This window comes from Acipenser ruthenus, chromosome 16, assembly GCF_902713425.1.
Source record: "Acipenser ruthenus chromosome 16, fAciRut3.2 maternal haplotype, whole genome shotgun sequence".
NCBI classification, from domain to species: Eukaryota; Metazoa; Chordata; class Actinopteri; order Acipenseriformes; family Acipenseridae; genus Acipenser; species Acipenser ruthenus.
In genome coordinates this window covers 23,389,241-23,404,989 of record NC_081204.1, presented here as the reverse complement: position 1 = coordinate 23,404,989, position 15,749 = coordinate 23,389,241, and the positions used below count along the sequence as shown (strand labels likewise).

At 39.5% G+C, this 15,749-nt stretch overlaps 1 protein-coding gene across 1 annotated transcript in view; it reads left to right on the top strand.

Moving 5' to 3' along the window:
• Nucleotides 1-15,749, top strand: part of LOC117963419 (transcriptional regulator ATRX-like) — a 70,233-nt gene that overhangs the window by 10,162 nt on the left and 44,322 nt on the right. The window contains exons 2-8 of the mRNA XM_058989086.1: nt 7,723-7,829; nt 8,139-8,194; nt 8,580-8,632; nt 9,222-9,343; nt 10,913-11,029; nt 11,531-11,640; nt 14,435-14,502. Of these exons, the coding sequence (XP_058845069.1) occupies nt 7,723-7,829; nt 8,139-8,194; nt 8,580-8,632; nt 9,222-9,343; nt 10,913-11,029; nt 11,531-11,640; nt 14,435-14,502 (633 nt within the window). The remainder of the gene's footprint in view (nt 1-7,722; nt 7,830-8,138; nt 8,195-8,579; nt 8,633-9,221; nt 9,344-10,912; nt 11,030-11,530; nt 11,641-14,434; nt 14,503-15,749) is intronic.

Here is a 15,749-nt window from a genome sequence, read left to right as displayed (position 1 = left end):
AATGTTCCCCCGTTCCTGAAAAATGAAGTGATAAGAGAGGGAGCTGGCTAGATATGGGCAGCTCATGTCTGGGCTGAAGATAATCCCTTTAGGCTGCAAGTCACCACATTTGAAACATGTTATGTCATTCAGAAGGCAGTTGTTTATGATTCTAAAAAACATCGATGAAGATCTTAACAAACTTAAATTTAAGGTGGATGGCAGTGATTATGTCATTTATGCAACCTCTGACTCGAAGTGTTTCAGATGTGGGACTGAAGGTCACCTGGTGAAAAACTGTCCCGAGAAAGAGAGTAGGGAGCGGGATGGGAGTAAGGGAGACGAGACTGCTGATAAGCAGAAGCCAGGACCGGCCGGTGCTGGGCTCGCCGGCGGATCAGTACCTGCGGGCAGCTCGGAGGGCGAGCAGGTTAGTGACGGGGGGCCGCTGAGCCCCAGGAGGCAGGCAGTGATGCTGTGTTGGGGGCAGAAAGCCAAATCAAAGTACAAGATACAGCAAAAGACAATGAGAGCGCAGAAAGTCACGGAATGGAGGGAGAGAGTGAGCAAATGGACACAGAGACGGTTGCTAGTGTGTGGGGTGATGTTCAGATACAGGTAGAAGGGGTAAAGTTCGCCGAGGATAGTGAGGGTTATAGATTGCCGGGGAAAAAAAAAGGGTGAGAAAAACAGAGGGCAGTGCTGTCACAAAAAAACGCAGCGTTTCTTCTGACGGCAGCAGTGTTGGTATGGAGCCTGGGAGCTCTGCAGAGAGTGTGGCGCGCAGGCTGTCAGCACAGTGACAGACAATCCCGCTGTAGACAGTGAGGATGAAGGCAGTCTCACTGATTCCTCTCAAGCATCGCAATCGATGGGTGCGTATAAACCCCGGGGAGGGTACAGTGTTCAAAGCATCAAAGATTTCCTGGAGCAGACGAAAGGGCGAAGGGGAATTGATGTTGAGGATTTTTTTCCCGATATTGATTTGTTTCTGAGCTCAGTACGAGGTTTAAAACAAATCGTTTCTGCTCAAGAATCGTTTAGTACTCAGGAGCTAGTGCGCCTCAAATACATGTCGAGCAAACTCCGTGGCAATGTTAAACACAGTCAGTCCTGATGGCCAGTACTTTCTCTTTACTGTCTGCTTGTTTTTCTTTTCTGAATATCAATGTGTTTCCTTTTCAAACTCTGCAATGGCTAGCTTTAATATCGGGTGCCTTAATATTAATGGCTGTAGAAATGCTTGTAAAAGAGCCACATTGTTTGAATTTATCTTGCAGAAAAATCTGCATGTTACGTTTTTGCAGGAGACTCACATAGATGGGGGAAATCAGGTTGATTGGGAAAAGGATTGGAAAGGGTAGGTTTTTTTCAGTAATGGAACTAATGTGAGTGCTGGGGTTAGCATTTTGTTTTCTGAGGGGTTTAAACCGAGCTCTGTAGTTGCCTGTGAAGTCATACAAGGACGGTTATTCAGAGTCCAAGCAGTTGTTGAAGGCAGAGTCTTTGTTTTTGTTAATGTGTATGCACCTACTGATGGTAGGGAGAGAGTAAGCTTCCTCCAGAGGCTTGAAGGTATGTTGGTCGGATGTAAAACCGATGAGGTGTTAGTTTTAGGTGGGGATTTTAATTGCACAGCTGATAGTAGATTAGATCGGAATCACATTGAGCCACATCCTCAGTCTGCCAGGGAGCTGGTTAGAATTGAAAACTATATGGAACTAGTTGATGTGTGGAGAAACATTAATGCAAAGGATAGGCAATATACATGGGTCAAAACACATGGCACTGATGTTTCCATGGCTAGATTGGACCGGTTTTATACTGTTAAACATAATTTAAACATTTTTAAATCTTGTTTTATCAGCCCCACAAGCCTATCAGATCACAGTTTAGTTTCTGCCAGCGTGTTGCTCCCCTCTCTGAGAATACAAAGTGCATACTGGCATTTTAATACTGCTTTGATTGACAAGCATTTTAGGAAAGTTTTTTTGATTTTTTTTGGGAGAGATGGAGATGTAAAAAAAGAGACTTCTTCTCATTGCGGCAATGGTGGGATGTAGGGAAGGTGCAGACTCGATCTTTTTGTCAGCAGTATACTAGAAACGTCACAAAGAGCTTAAATAAAACCATGAGAGAGCTGGAGGAGGACATCCTACAGCTCCAGAGAGCTCTGGAGTCCAGCCCAAATGAAAGGCTGATTGAGGGCCTAAAATGTAAAAAAAGGGGGTTAGCGGATCTGCTGGACGTAAAGGTGCAGGGGGCTCTGGTGAGATCGCGTTTCCAGAGCTTAGTGGAGATGGATGCACTCACTCACTATTTCTTTGGGCTGGAGAAAGAGTGCACAAAGCAAAGTGATTCATTGCCTGAGGACAGCGGCTGGGCAGGAGCTCAGGGAGCACGCAGAGATCTGGAAGCTGGCTGTGGGTTTTTATAAGGACCTGTTTACAGCAGAGGCGGTGGAGGAAACTGGGGTATCACAGCGTTTCTTGCAGGACCTCCCTCAGCTGCCTGAGAAGGAAGCCAAGGGGCTGGAATGTCCTCTGACACTGACTGAACTCTCTGATGCCCTGCAGGGGCTGAACAATGGAAATACACCTGGACTTGATTGCCTCCCAGTGGAGTTTTATAAAAAGTTCTGGTCTCTGCTGGGAGAGGACTTGTTGGGTGTTTTCAGGGAGAGTGTGCAGGATAAAGTTCTGCCTGAGAGTTGCAGAAGAGCGGTCATCACTCTTCTCCCTAAAAAGGGAGATTTGTGTAATATTAAAAACTGGAGACCTGTGTCGTTGCTCTGTGCCGATTATAAAATCCTTTCCAGAGCCCTCGCAAACTCAGGACTGTGATAGGGCGGGTGGTGCAAGGAGACCAAACATACTGCGTTCCAGACAGATCCATTTTCGATAATATCCTTCTAGTCCGAGATATACTGGCAGCCTCCAAGCTTTTTGGTTTCAATGCAGGTGTAGTGTCGTTGGATCAGGAAAAGGCTTTTGACCGGGTAGATCACCTCTACCTGTGGAGGGCATTTAAAGCTTTTGGGTTTGGGACCGGTTTCTTAGAGAAGGTTCAGCTGCTCTATGGTGACGTTTCCGGTCTATTGAAAATCAATGGTGGCTTAAGCGCCCCTTTCCCCGTTCAGAGAGGTATTAGACAGGGGTGTTCCATGTCTAGTATGCTCTACGCTTTAGCAATAGAGCCTCTTATAAATGAGCTCAGGAAGGTATTGACTGGACTGTCCATTCCTCAGTGTCCCGGTAAACCAGTGAAGGTAACAGCTTATGCAGATGACATTGCTGTATTTGTTAACAACCAAACTGATGTTGACAGTGTAGGCACCTGTCAAAGACTGTTTGAGAAGCTGTCATCTGCTAAAGTAAACTGGGATAAGAGTAGTGCAGTGCTTCTGGGTGACTGGAAGGATTGTCGTCCTCCAATTTTACCTGCTGGATTGCAGTGGAGCAGGGGTGGGCTCCTTTATCTGGGTGTCCATCTTGGGAATGACAGCACAGTGCAGAGAAATTGGGAGGGGATGGTGGAGAAGGTGAAAGGCAGGTTACAGCGGTGGAAATGGCTGCTTCCGCAGATCTCCTATAGAGGTAGGGTACTTATTATTAATAACTTGGTGGCCTCTAGCTTGTGACACAGGTTCATCTGCTTAGAGCCCCCACAGTCATTAGTGAAACAGGTTCAGGCTGTGATGCTGGAGTTTTTCTGGGATGGGGTGCATTGGATCAGACAGAGTGTGCTGTACCTGCCTCTGGCTGAGGGGGGGCAGGGACTCATAGACCTTTCTAGCAGGACAGAGGTGTTTAGGTTACAGGCCCTGCAGAGGCTGCTGTATTGCACTGAGGACCTCCCGTGGAGGCAGTTTGCCTGTGCCTTTCTGCAGCAGGTGGGGAGGCTGGGTCTGGATAGGAGTCTTTTTTTGTTAGAAATGGGTAAACTGGAGATGGACCGACTGCCAGATTATTATAGGAGCCTGCTGAGGGCATGGCAGTGGGTGCGTGTTGAGCAGAGGGGCACTGAAAACATTGGCCTTGATTGGCTCCTAGAAGAGCCGTTAATATATAATACTTTTCTTGAAGTGTGATATTGTTCAGTCGGCTACTTTTATACATAGGTTAGTGAAGGCAGGTGTTGTAAAGCTTAAAGCCCTTTTAGATTTCAACACCTACAGCTGGGTGACTCCTCAGTGGTTAGCATCTGCCCTGGGGATGCAGTCTGTCCGCACTGCTGAGCTTTTCCTTGCCCAGGTGCGTGCTGCTCTCCCCGTTGAGGGGCTGGAGCTCTTAAGCCAGCTGTTTAGGGAACAGAGAGTTCTGCACACGGATTCCCCCTTTCCATCACTGTTAGTGTCCCCAGCGATCAGTCAGGCTTCTGATGAGCAGGGTTATTTACTGACTGTAGAGGGTCTGAGAGATCTCCCTCTGTGTACAGTAGAGGGGAAACAGCTGTATAGGGTGTGTGTAAAGGGCCGTTACCAGCAGCAGCTCAGGGCAATACCAGACACACACTGGAGAGAGAAGCTGGGGGTGGCGGAACAGATAGTGCCAGCTTGGAGAACCCTGTATAAGCCACCACTGCCAAAAAGATCGGGGGATCTGCAGTGGAGGATCTTGCATACCATCATTGCCATTGACTCCTTTGTGAGCATCATAAACCCTGAGGTGAAAGATTCCTGTCCATTTTGCTCACAAAGGGAAACTGTTTGTTTTGTGTTCTGCACCAGATTAAAACCTTTGTTTGCTGCTCTGAAGGAATTGCTTGCTGGATTGGGTTTTGTGTTCTCTGAGGTGTCTTTTATTTTTGGTTTCAAGTATTGTAAAAAGAGAAAGTACTCAATCCAGCTGGTGAATTTTTTTATTGGACAGGCCAAATTAGCAATTTTAAAGAGCAGAAAAAACAAAATGAATGACGTTTTAAATACTGATCCTTTTGTCATTTTTAGAATGATTGTATTAACACGGGTTAGACTGGATTTTAGTTTTTTTATAAAGCAATGCATAATATAGCAATGTTTGAGGAAGTCCGGTGTGTAGACAGTGTGTTTTGTGCTGTTAAGGATGGTGATCTGGAAGAGTATCTATGATGTGAATTTTTATGTGTCCATAATATTTTATGTATTGTTTTGTTCACCTTGGGTGGATTTGAATTGATTTTGTGATAAAATCTGTTTTATAAATATTGATTTTGTGTATTTTATTTAATTGTTAAATAAAGTTTTTTCAAAAAGTAAAAAAAAAGTATCTATCTATCTATCTCATAATTAACCCTTAGATATGCGTGTGTGCATTTTTACATATACATGTAACTCGGTTATTATTTGTAATTTTATATTAAAAACACAAACCTAATTTGATTACATTTGAACTAATTTTGTCTCATACAGACACACCAACTGGTGTGAAAAGGTATTGTCGCAGCGAAAATACCATTTTATCGCCGGACAAATTGCATCGCATCAAGTGTGTGGAGACTGTAAATCTGAAGAAAAGAAATGTCCTCTACATTCGACACCATGGCTTCAGTACACACGTAATACTGCAGTACTGGCACTATACATGCATTATAGTAAGCTTGGATGATAAACTATAGCATGTATAGTGGTAGTACTACCGTATGGGTTAGGCTGTGTACATTTGTACTTAAGGTGGGGGGGTGGTTGCTTCAGCTCCTCTTTTAAGGGAATCATAACAGTAGTTCAAAAATACCATTTTGCCTTTTCTAGCAAGGCACACGGACAGCATTTCATTTGAATTCCATGGTGTAATTCGGTGAGAGATTACTGTTTTTGTGTTTCTAAAGGTTGTGAGAGAAAATGTAGGTTGGTGAACTATCTACATTTAGAGCAAAGGCAACAGAAAATCTAATTATGATTCAGTAAATTGTATCAGTCTTGTTGAATAACATTATTATGCAGAATATGTTCAGTGAACCTATTTGCAATTTGTCATATCTTTTAAAAATATCCATATCCTTACTAATAAGATTCAAGGTAAGGATGTGTTTTGTTTTTGTGTTTTTATTCTCGGACAACAAATTTGTCACTAAAAGGAAATACCCACCCTCCATTTTGTTCACTGATGCTACAGTGCCACCTTTAGCACAGTAGTGAATGCAGCAGCTCTCTAAAATGGTTGATATGCAGACTGTAACCCTTTCATGTCTTATTTTCTTTGTCAGAGCTGAAGTCTTTCATATTCACTACTCACTGCTTAGTCAGTTTTCATGATGTGGTGTTCTTTTGATATTATATATTGTTGAAAGAATCTTTAAGATAAGAGCTATTTGCTTTCTTTTGTAAACCCGTAATTCACAAGTGTTTGTCCAGCAGTCTTTAAGATAAATTGTGGTGATTTTAAATAAAAGCACAGAAGTGGAAGGATCTTGGGGTGAGTCTTGATTTAAGACTACATTTGTTCCAGTCTTAGTGGTGCTGGAACAAACAAACAAACTTTTATTTAAATGTGAGAGACAAATGACCGTGTTTGTGTGTAGCACGATAAATGTATTGTACTCAATGGAAGCTCTGATTTAAAACAACCGTGGCGTAAATGTGATTTTGTAGGCTATTTATTGTCTAGAAAGTAAGCAAGCTTCAGTGCAGATTATAGGCTAGTTGTTAGCTGTGTTCTATACCATTGATTTTGCCGTCTCATTGGTACATGGTACAGACCCATGCTCCTGTTTCACATTCCCTTAGTCTAAACACAAGGCAAAGCTAATCTTAATACATCTGGCATTTGTTACTGAAAATAAACAAAATGACCAAATTTAAAACAAACTGATTTAATTTTCATACAGTGGCAAAGCATACAGGTTGTACCCATTTTCGACAGGTTAATAGGGGACTATGACCTATGTCTGTAAAAATAATCGATTATTGTTACATTATTTGCTTTGTCTTGATTTATTATTTTTAAATATATTGTCAATGTAATTGATTGTCCATAATCCTGTTTGACAGTCATTAAAAGATGAATGTTATGTTTTAACCACTGGGCATATCAACGATGTGTTAATTATGAAACCATTCGTCATCGTTTCTGCCTTTTTTTATTGTTTACTTTTTGTTTTTGGTTACTTTCCAAAATGCTTGTTTTTTTTTGTTCTGTCACAGTAGTAGTAACTCGCCAGCTCTGGCACACTTAGTTGTACCTTCTTTCCTTTGTCTTCCACAACGAAACCCTTGTGATCACGGGCACTTTCTTCTGGGGTTTTTGTGTGTCTAGGCATTTGTTTTAAATTCTCACTAACTGTAATAGAGCTTTAATTCCCGCGAACAAGCCTTCTGCTGTAACCGTAATCTCGTTTTAAATCTCACAAGCGGAGTCTCCAATAGAAATGTAGAATTTGCTGCCACTCCACTAGTTGGGGTGAGGTTTAAAGTATTCAGAATGAATCGGTGATCGATACAAGTCAGTAAGGAGGGGCATTGCCCAAGTAGGCTTTTTTTTTTAATGGGGAAAAGGGGTGAAGTCAACATGACTTGAGTAACCATTTCCAGTGTTATTCCGGAAGCCCTAATTATACAAGGACAATACAATTTACCAACAGTCCAAAAAAATTGAGCCGTACGTTTAGAGTATAAGAACATTAGACAATTTGAGAGAGAGGTGGCCATTCAGCCAGTCTGTTTGTCCAGTTTTGAGATGCTGATTGGGAAAGCACTAGAGAGCGTGTGCTGAAACTCCAGGAGCACAAGCTAACTGCACCTTTCACTTTTTTGCTTTTTCTTTGTAGTACGAGCAAGTTGAATACATTGGTGGAGAAACTTCATGAATATTTGGCTCATTCATCAGAAGAATCTGAGGAAACAAATTCACCCCCGGCTTCAGACAGATCATTAGGTAAGTCCATAAGAAATGTGTCATTTCCTGTATTTGCCATTGAAGCCTGCTGCTGTGATCTAAAGTTCATCCTACTGAATTGCTTGCGTATGTGCTTGTTTGTGAATACATTAACAAACCTTTCCAGAACAGATGTTATTTTTTTTTAAGTTTCTAAAACTTTTAAACCAGTGTAATTGTTTAAGTGTGGCCTTTTCCTTTTTTGTATAACTGACTATTATGCCCATCCTGTTTTGTGTACACATTTATTATTTTTGGATCAGTATTAAATGTATTGTTAAATTTAAAACTGAATGCTTTCACCCTCAGGTAAAAATAACAGGAGTGATAGTAGATTGCACAACAAGGAGCAAAACATGGAGGAGGTGAGTTTTGTCATACACTGTTTCTCTCAGCATAGTTTTGTGGTCTTGAGGAGGAAGAGAGTTAGAGTCTGGTCTTGAATGTCAGATCAGCCAGTGGTTTGTGTTCTTACACTGGGCAAAGCTTACTCCTCCAGTTGTAAAATTACTTTGGGGCAGGGTGTTTTTATCTGGGTTAAAAGTAAATTAGTTGTCTACTTTGCTAAATCACTTTATAAAATGCCCTGGGCAAATCAAGCACTGACCAAAAATCATTTTAAATTGGTGCATGTCCTTTTTTTATTTTTTATGAGGCTACTATTTCTTGATTTTATGTTACTCCAGTTTTACTTTGGCAATTCTTGTTTCTGTATGGCAGTTACTGACTCCTCTTCATCTTGTTTTCCAGCCTGGCAGCTCATCTGAGAGTTTGAAGTCTCCATCATCTTCCCGTTCAAAAAGGTTAGTTTTGGTTTCAGTTGAAGGTTTCGCTAACCATTTGATTGAGCTCACTTGCACGGGTAGGATGAGCATATCACAGAAGAACTCAGGCTTTTAAACTTGCAATGCATTCTGGTAAGTGTAGTCCTGCTTCTTCTAAGATAAATAGATAAGTGAAAGATACCTGAGACAGGTAAAAGGTACCAGAATGCGTTGTGATGTAAGTTTAAAAAAACCTAAACTGTCCTGGTGAACATGGAGCCATATGGTCACGCTAGTAAAGGGAAGGTAGAACATGCATTAGAAGAGAATGCTTATTGAGAATGGTTTTGCAGAACTATGTTTAGGGCCAAAGAAACACAGCTGAAGAGGAGATGTGTAAGGAGAATGAGGGCTGGTGATTCCATCTTAACTGTCATTTTCTTTGAGGAGGATAGCTTCTGGGGGCATAAGGAAATTGAGACGATTCTGATCAGGTTCCAGGACAAACTAAAATTGCTATGTGGTTTTTATATAGGTTTTACTGTTTGCTGTATGGGTTTTCAACAAATGTTATATTGCTAGAGTTTTAACCATAAAGTAATGGAGCATTTTCTTTACCTTTTTACAGGAAACCTTCAGTAGTAACCAAATACACTGGCTCAGATGATTCAGATCACTCACAGGAAAGTGGCAATGAGGAGAAGTTCAGAACATCAAAGAATAAATTGGATGTGAAAAGATTGCCAAAGGGTAATTATTATACAGTATTTGAAGTAGGTCTTTTATTAAATGGTAAATTGACCTTCCAAGATTTAAAGAACAATGCTGAATTAAGGCTTGAACGATTCACCCCCTTCGAATGTGATCTACTTTTTGGACTGGCTTTTACATGTAGTTATCTAAACCTAAACCCATCTGCTACTCCTTGATGTAGTGTTACTGATTTATAGTGTTGGTACTTCCACCAGTATAGAGAACTGAGGGGCACCTGTCTCCACTTTTCATTGGTTAATTGTGGTTGTGTCCTTAACACAGTCAACGAAGAGAGATTTCTGCGTTTTAAAACAGAATTATAGCCCATGTAAATAGATTAGTCTAATAAGAAAAGGACATGTTACACCTAGTGCTGTGACAAATATCCTAATATTCAAATGAATCTTTTTTTACATGTTTTGATATAAAAATCTGATGTTTGTATTCGCTAGAAATGACAGAAATACCTTGCACTTATTTACAAGTTCACCAGAAGTTGTGTGACAGTTTCATAAATGGCAAATGAAAAAGAGTGCCGTGTGATTAAAATGAGAATATAAAACCAAAACAAAAAAACACACAGGCTCAACCCCGCAGCTCTGAGCCTCTATTTAAAAGTTTTAGACAGCAAAAAGAAAACAAACCAGGTAATGCACGCGCACGCATAGTGATCTCTGTGGAAAGCCATCTGGGTCAAAAACGCATTGTGCTGCTTTAGAGCGAGTCAGACTCTCATGAGAGAAAAAAAGGCAAGCACGTCATTCTGAAATGCCTCGCTTAAACAGTGCCCCACTTGCTGGAAATAGTGTAGTGGTTTTTATATTGATTTAATGTATTCTGTATATTTTTGTTGTGACTTTGTGTTGTGTGGAATGTAATAAACAAGAACCAAAACGGTGAGTTTTTCTTCCCCTTCATTTTACAACGCCATTTCCACGTTTGTTTTATTTGAAGTGTTTAACGTTAAATTTCAGTTTCCGTTTGCTTGTTCAGCTACAAAATGGCACAAGTAAACCTCATGGTACTACTTTATAAAAATGCGTCGATGGCCATTGTTTACTGTGAAGAAATGGCAAGAAATAAAAAAATAATAATAAAGTAAATAAGAGATAAAATGCGGTTTCAACTTTATGTAATATTTATTTTGGAAATGAACAAAACAACGTTGAATTTGAACTGCTATTTGGCATCCTTTGTTTTGTAGTTAATTCACCGGTAAAGTAAGGCCAACACAACATATTTTTACTCCAGGGATATTTTTCTACTTTAATGTGTTACGTATTGTAACGCCTTGCTGTAAAATAAAGGCACACACATAGGCCAAGCCCCCAGCCCACATTCTGAGCAATATATGGCTTTTATTACTTTTTGAAAATGAACGAATATTTAAATTGAGCGAATATCCGAACATGAAAATCCTGTGTTCGTCCCAACACTAATTACACCCTTATTTTTCCACTTGTCTGCCCTGTCTGATGTCACAGTTTTGAATATAGCTGTTTTTGTTTGTCAGGTAATGTTTCTTGGAGGATGATGGCGTTAATCATGAAACAATATTTTTTCTAGGAACAGTGGTGGTTGAGCCCGAGCCAGTGTCAAATGAAGCAAAAGATGATTTCAGAGGGCCAGAATTCAGAAGTAAAACTGCCAAACCTAAAGCAGAAAGTTCAAAAAAGCGAGGAGGTAAGAAATTGTTTTCCAGTGAGGGGAGCGTAATGGCCAGTGCTGTGTTTTGCACTGCCATAAAGGATACTGTTAAACCCTGTGGGTTATGATCTTAAAATAAATGTTGCCCTTAAATGACTGACTGCACGTGGGAGTTGCCATCTCCTGAATGTATGAGTAATTTTTTACAATAAAAAAAATTCTTAAAGATGACCCATTTTTATTTTTATAGATGTGTGTGTATATGCATTATGCAGTATACTTTTTCCTTAGAGGTGTGTGTATACATCAATGGGGGAGTCTTGAAAATAGGTGATGTAGATGGGTTTTGCTGTAAAATTTTCCGTCCACAAAATTCCTGAAAAACAATTACTGTACTGTGTTAACCTTTGTTTCTACATAGCTGAAGGGCTTTTTTTTCTGAAATGCCCTTTATATATATATATATATATGTATATGTGTATATATATATATATATATATATATATATATATAAAAAAAATATTTATATTTTTGCAGAAGAAAGCATGCATGGCATTGTCAGCTGTACTTCCTGTGGGCAACAAGTGAACCATTTCCAAAAGGATTCATTTTATCAACATCCAGCACTTAAAGTTCTCGTCTGTAAGGTATGTAAGTTTGCTTAAAATGCTTTTGATTTAAAAAAAAAAAAAAAAAAAAAAAAAAAAAAAAATGTAATTGTACACATGGTATTGTTGCATCCCAATTAAGTTACCTGGTCGAAACCACTTAATGTCACATTGAAGGGACTGAGCAAAAACTGTGACAATAAGCGGAGTTGACATTATCAGAAGTTAGCTAATAACTTAGTAAAAATAAATGCATTACGCTTCCGTAAATAGAAGAAAACCCCAAACAGCTTTAATACACCCCAAACAATGGAAAACTCCAGAAACTACCACATGCCCTTTAATACACCCCAAACAGTGAAAAACTCCAGAAACTACCACATGCGCTTTAATACACCCCAAACAGTGAAAAACTCCAGAAACTACCACATGCGCTTTAATACACCCCAAACAGTGAAAAACTCCAGAAACTACCACATGCCCTTTAATACACCCCAAACAGTGAAAAACTCCACAAACTACCACATGCCCTTTAATACACCCCAAACAGTGAAAAACTCCAGACACTACCACATGCGCTTTAATACACCCCAAACAGTGAAAAACTTCAGAAACTACCACATGCGCTTTAATACACCCCAAACAGTGAAAAACTCCAGAAACTACCACATGCGCTTTAATACACCCCAAACAGCGAAAAACTCCAGACACTACCACATGCGCTTTAATACACCCCAAACAGTGAAAAACTCCAGAAACTACCAAATGCGCTTTTTGGCATTAATATACTGTACACTTTTTTTTTTTTTTTTATTTAGTCCCAATATGCTTTATTAAACCAAACCCATGAAAATGCTTTTAATATATTAATGTGTCGGCATATCAATCTAAACGATAACATGTTTAAACAGGAAAGCATGCGTAAAAGTTGTAGTTATTTTATCACTGCACTGTTCAATACATTTAATACATTTAAAAAACAAACAAAAAAAACATTAGTAGGCCTACTTACAAACAGCATGCACAATCCAAAACACTCCAACCTTGATATCGCACATTAACCAGAATGTGACAATAACAGAAGTGATCTAATCGGGCGTTTGTTTCCATTGACTTACTTTATATTCGGGCCAGGACATTTAAATTTGATGATGATAAGCGGAGTGTGACATTAACAGAAGTGGCATTAAGCGGATTTGACTGTATCTTGACATTGTTTCTTACCTTTATTTATATTTAGGGTTCTTTGTTTTTGGTTTTTAATATCGTCACCCCACAGCCAAGCATTTTATGACCATTTTTACCGTTTTTAAAGTGTTATAAACTTATGAGACAGAGTGAAAACTATTTATTTCCAGACCCTTGCCAGAACACACTACTACATTTTTATCCTAACGAAACAATTACTTTTTTTTTTTTGTAAAATCATAAAATATACCCAACAAAAGTTAAACAAAAATGTTACCTTAGGTACCCTGGTGTAAACTAAAGGGATTTCTTTTCTCGCAATTTAACATTCATTATTGAAACTGACATAGTTATTATAGCATAATAATATGCACACGATACAACAGTAAACAACTGCAATGAAAATGTCAACATGTTGCATAATACAAATTGTAATTAATGAATTACTGTATTCCTTCGAATTTGACGCGCTTTTTTAACCATTATTTGCTTCTCAAAAATAGCCTGTGTCTTAAATTACAGTAAAGTATAGTGATGCGTGTATTAAAATCGCCAACAAAAGATGTGACTACCAGAATACACAAACAGCAACGTGACTGACTGCCGAGAAAAGAACAAAGGCGTCTGCTCAAATACACAAGCAGTAACGTGACTTACTGCTGAGAAAAAACAAACCAAGCTTCCTGAGGAATTCCAAGAGAAACGTTTACAGTTTCAGCATTTCTAACAAACAGTACCAACTTGGACAAATCGGAAATGCTGATCAGACCCCCGTATGTTTCGACATGCCAAACAATGTTCAGTGCTGTTGTGTTTACTGGGTTACTTGTTGCCTGATGCCTTGGAGTGTTTTGTCGTGCTTGCTGTTGTGTGTGTACGACAGAGAAGCCGTCATAAGTATTGTACTGCACAATAAACAAGGTCTGTGGTTAGTCAGTTTTGTACGGTACAACAGTGTAAATGAGGTTGTAGCTTTGTAAATGCATATTTATTTGAAGTTTTATTTTTTCCTCAAATTTAAGCTGGTAAAATTGTGCTGCGTCTTAAATTCTAGGACGTCTTAAATTCGAAGGAATATGGTATGTGTGTAATATATATATATATATAATTAGGGCTGCTATGAATTTAAATCAAATCAATTTTTCAATCGATTCCATTCCTTATTGTATACATCGAGATAAATACTGGATAATCGATTCAATAATTAATTTGTGTTACTCGCATAGTTAATTATGTAAGACATGTAGTGGGCGTGTTCTTCTTTTCCTACTTAAGTGTTAACTAGCATCTGATTTGCGGGTTCTATCCTAACTACCAGCAAATCAGTTTTGAAAATGCTTTGTAAGTACGGGCCCTCTGTGTGTTTCGATGTAAACAAAAAGCGCGCCGCCTTGGATCCAGAGAAGGCCGACAAGCTTGTAATCCTGGCAAACAGCCTGTAAATAAGTTGTGCCCGTTGAAGAAAACTGACAGTATATAGTTTGTGATTCTTTGGAGTTTCAGAATGTAAAGCAAAGGAATGATTATTATTTGAAAGAAACTATAATACATAAAGTTCATTATACAGTGGGAGGTTTTTGATGTCTGTAACATGGTGACAATCATCCCCTGTGAAAATAACCCTTATTCTTTGTCTTTTTTTCAGAGTTGTTATAAATATTATATGAGTGATGATATAAGTAAGGATACAGATGGGATGGATGAACAGTGCAGGTATCCTATCAAATTTCACTATAAAACATAACCCCCTTAGTGCTTAAAATGTACTGTTGCGCACATATATATATTTATAATTTGTCCCCAGTAACAGAACCCGGTGTGGCAGCACACTCGTGTAGAGCCTTTTAGGTTACGAACAGTTCAGTGATGTTTTAACCCTTTGCAGTCCATTTATTAAGTGCGCCAGGCGCGTCAGGTCCAATTTATTTTCACACGCGCAGTTAATTTTAGACGCGCTGTTTAAAAGTATTTTTTTCCACAGTCAAACGGGTTTAAATGGCCCTGCATATCAACAAAGCACTCACTAGGCATCTCCAGCCCCGCCCCACCCTTTCGTTCGCTATCGCTTTCACCTATGTAAGAAATAAATAATAATAAAAATAAGTCGTACATACCGATCAATCATCTCCGCATCACTCGTTTTATCACCAAACTCCTCAATATTGCGATCAAAGTCATTATTTTATTACTATAACATCTGAAAAAAGCTCTGCAAATGTCCATGATAGTCTCTGTGTGCTGACGCACTCAGCCAGCTTGTTTACTATGATCGCCCCGTTATCTGATACCAGGACCATATGTATGACTATTCATGAGATACGCCTTTTTCTTTTATTTATTTTTTTTCGACTCGTCTCGGCTCCTGTCGCTACCACTCGGCAATTGAATGGTTTTCTCGGCTTTTTCCAGAGAAAAAACGACTAGAAACCCGTTTTTTGCGTTGCTATAATGATGTCGGACCCAGTCCGACAAAGGACCTGAGAGGAATAATTGCAATGTCGGACCCAGTCCGACAATGGACCGCAAAGGGTTAATGGGATACCAAGTACTTCACCTCATTGAACTGTTCGTAATTTAAAGGATCTACAGGAGTGTGCTGCCACACCGGTTTCTGTTGCTGGAAAAAAGTGGATACTACAACCAGCTGTATCGGAGACAATTAGATTGAATTATCTATTATTTTGTGGTAAGCACCTTGTCACGTTAAACTTTTTGTGCACAAATGACTTTCTAAAATTTATATACAGTGATCACCCTTTATAACGCTATAGTGGGGAGCCATAGTTACAAGATCGTGCTATTTGTGTTCCGCCTTATAACGAGTATAAAAGGGCTACTGTAATGGCATTATGGTGCAAATGGGAGCCACGACCCTACCGATTATAACCTATTCCGCACTATAACGGGACGTGGTATCAGTGGGGCATAGGGCTTGATAATTTGGTTGTACCAGCTGTGAT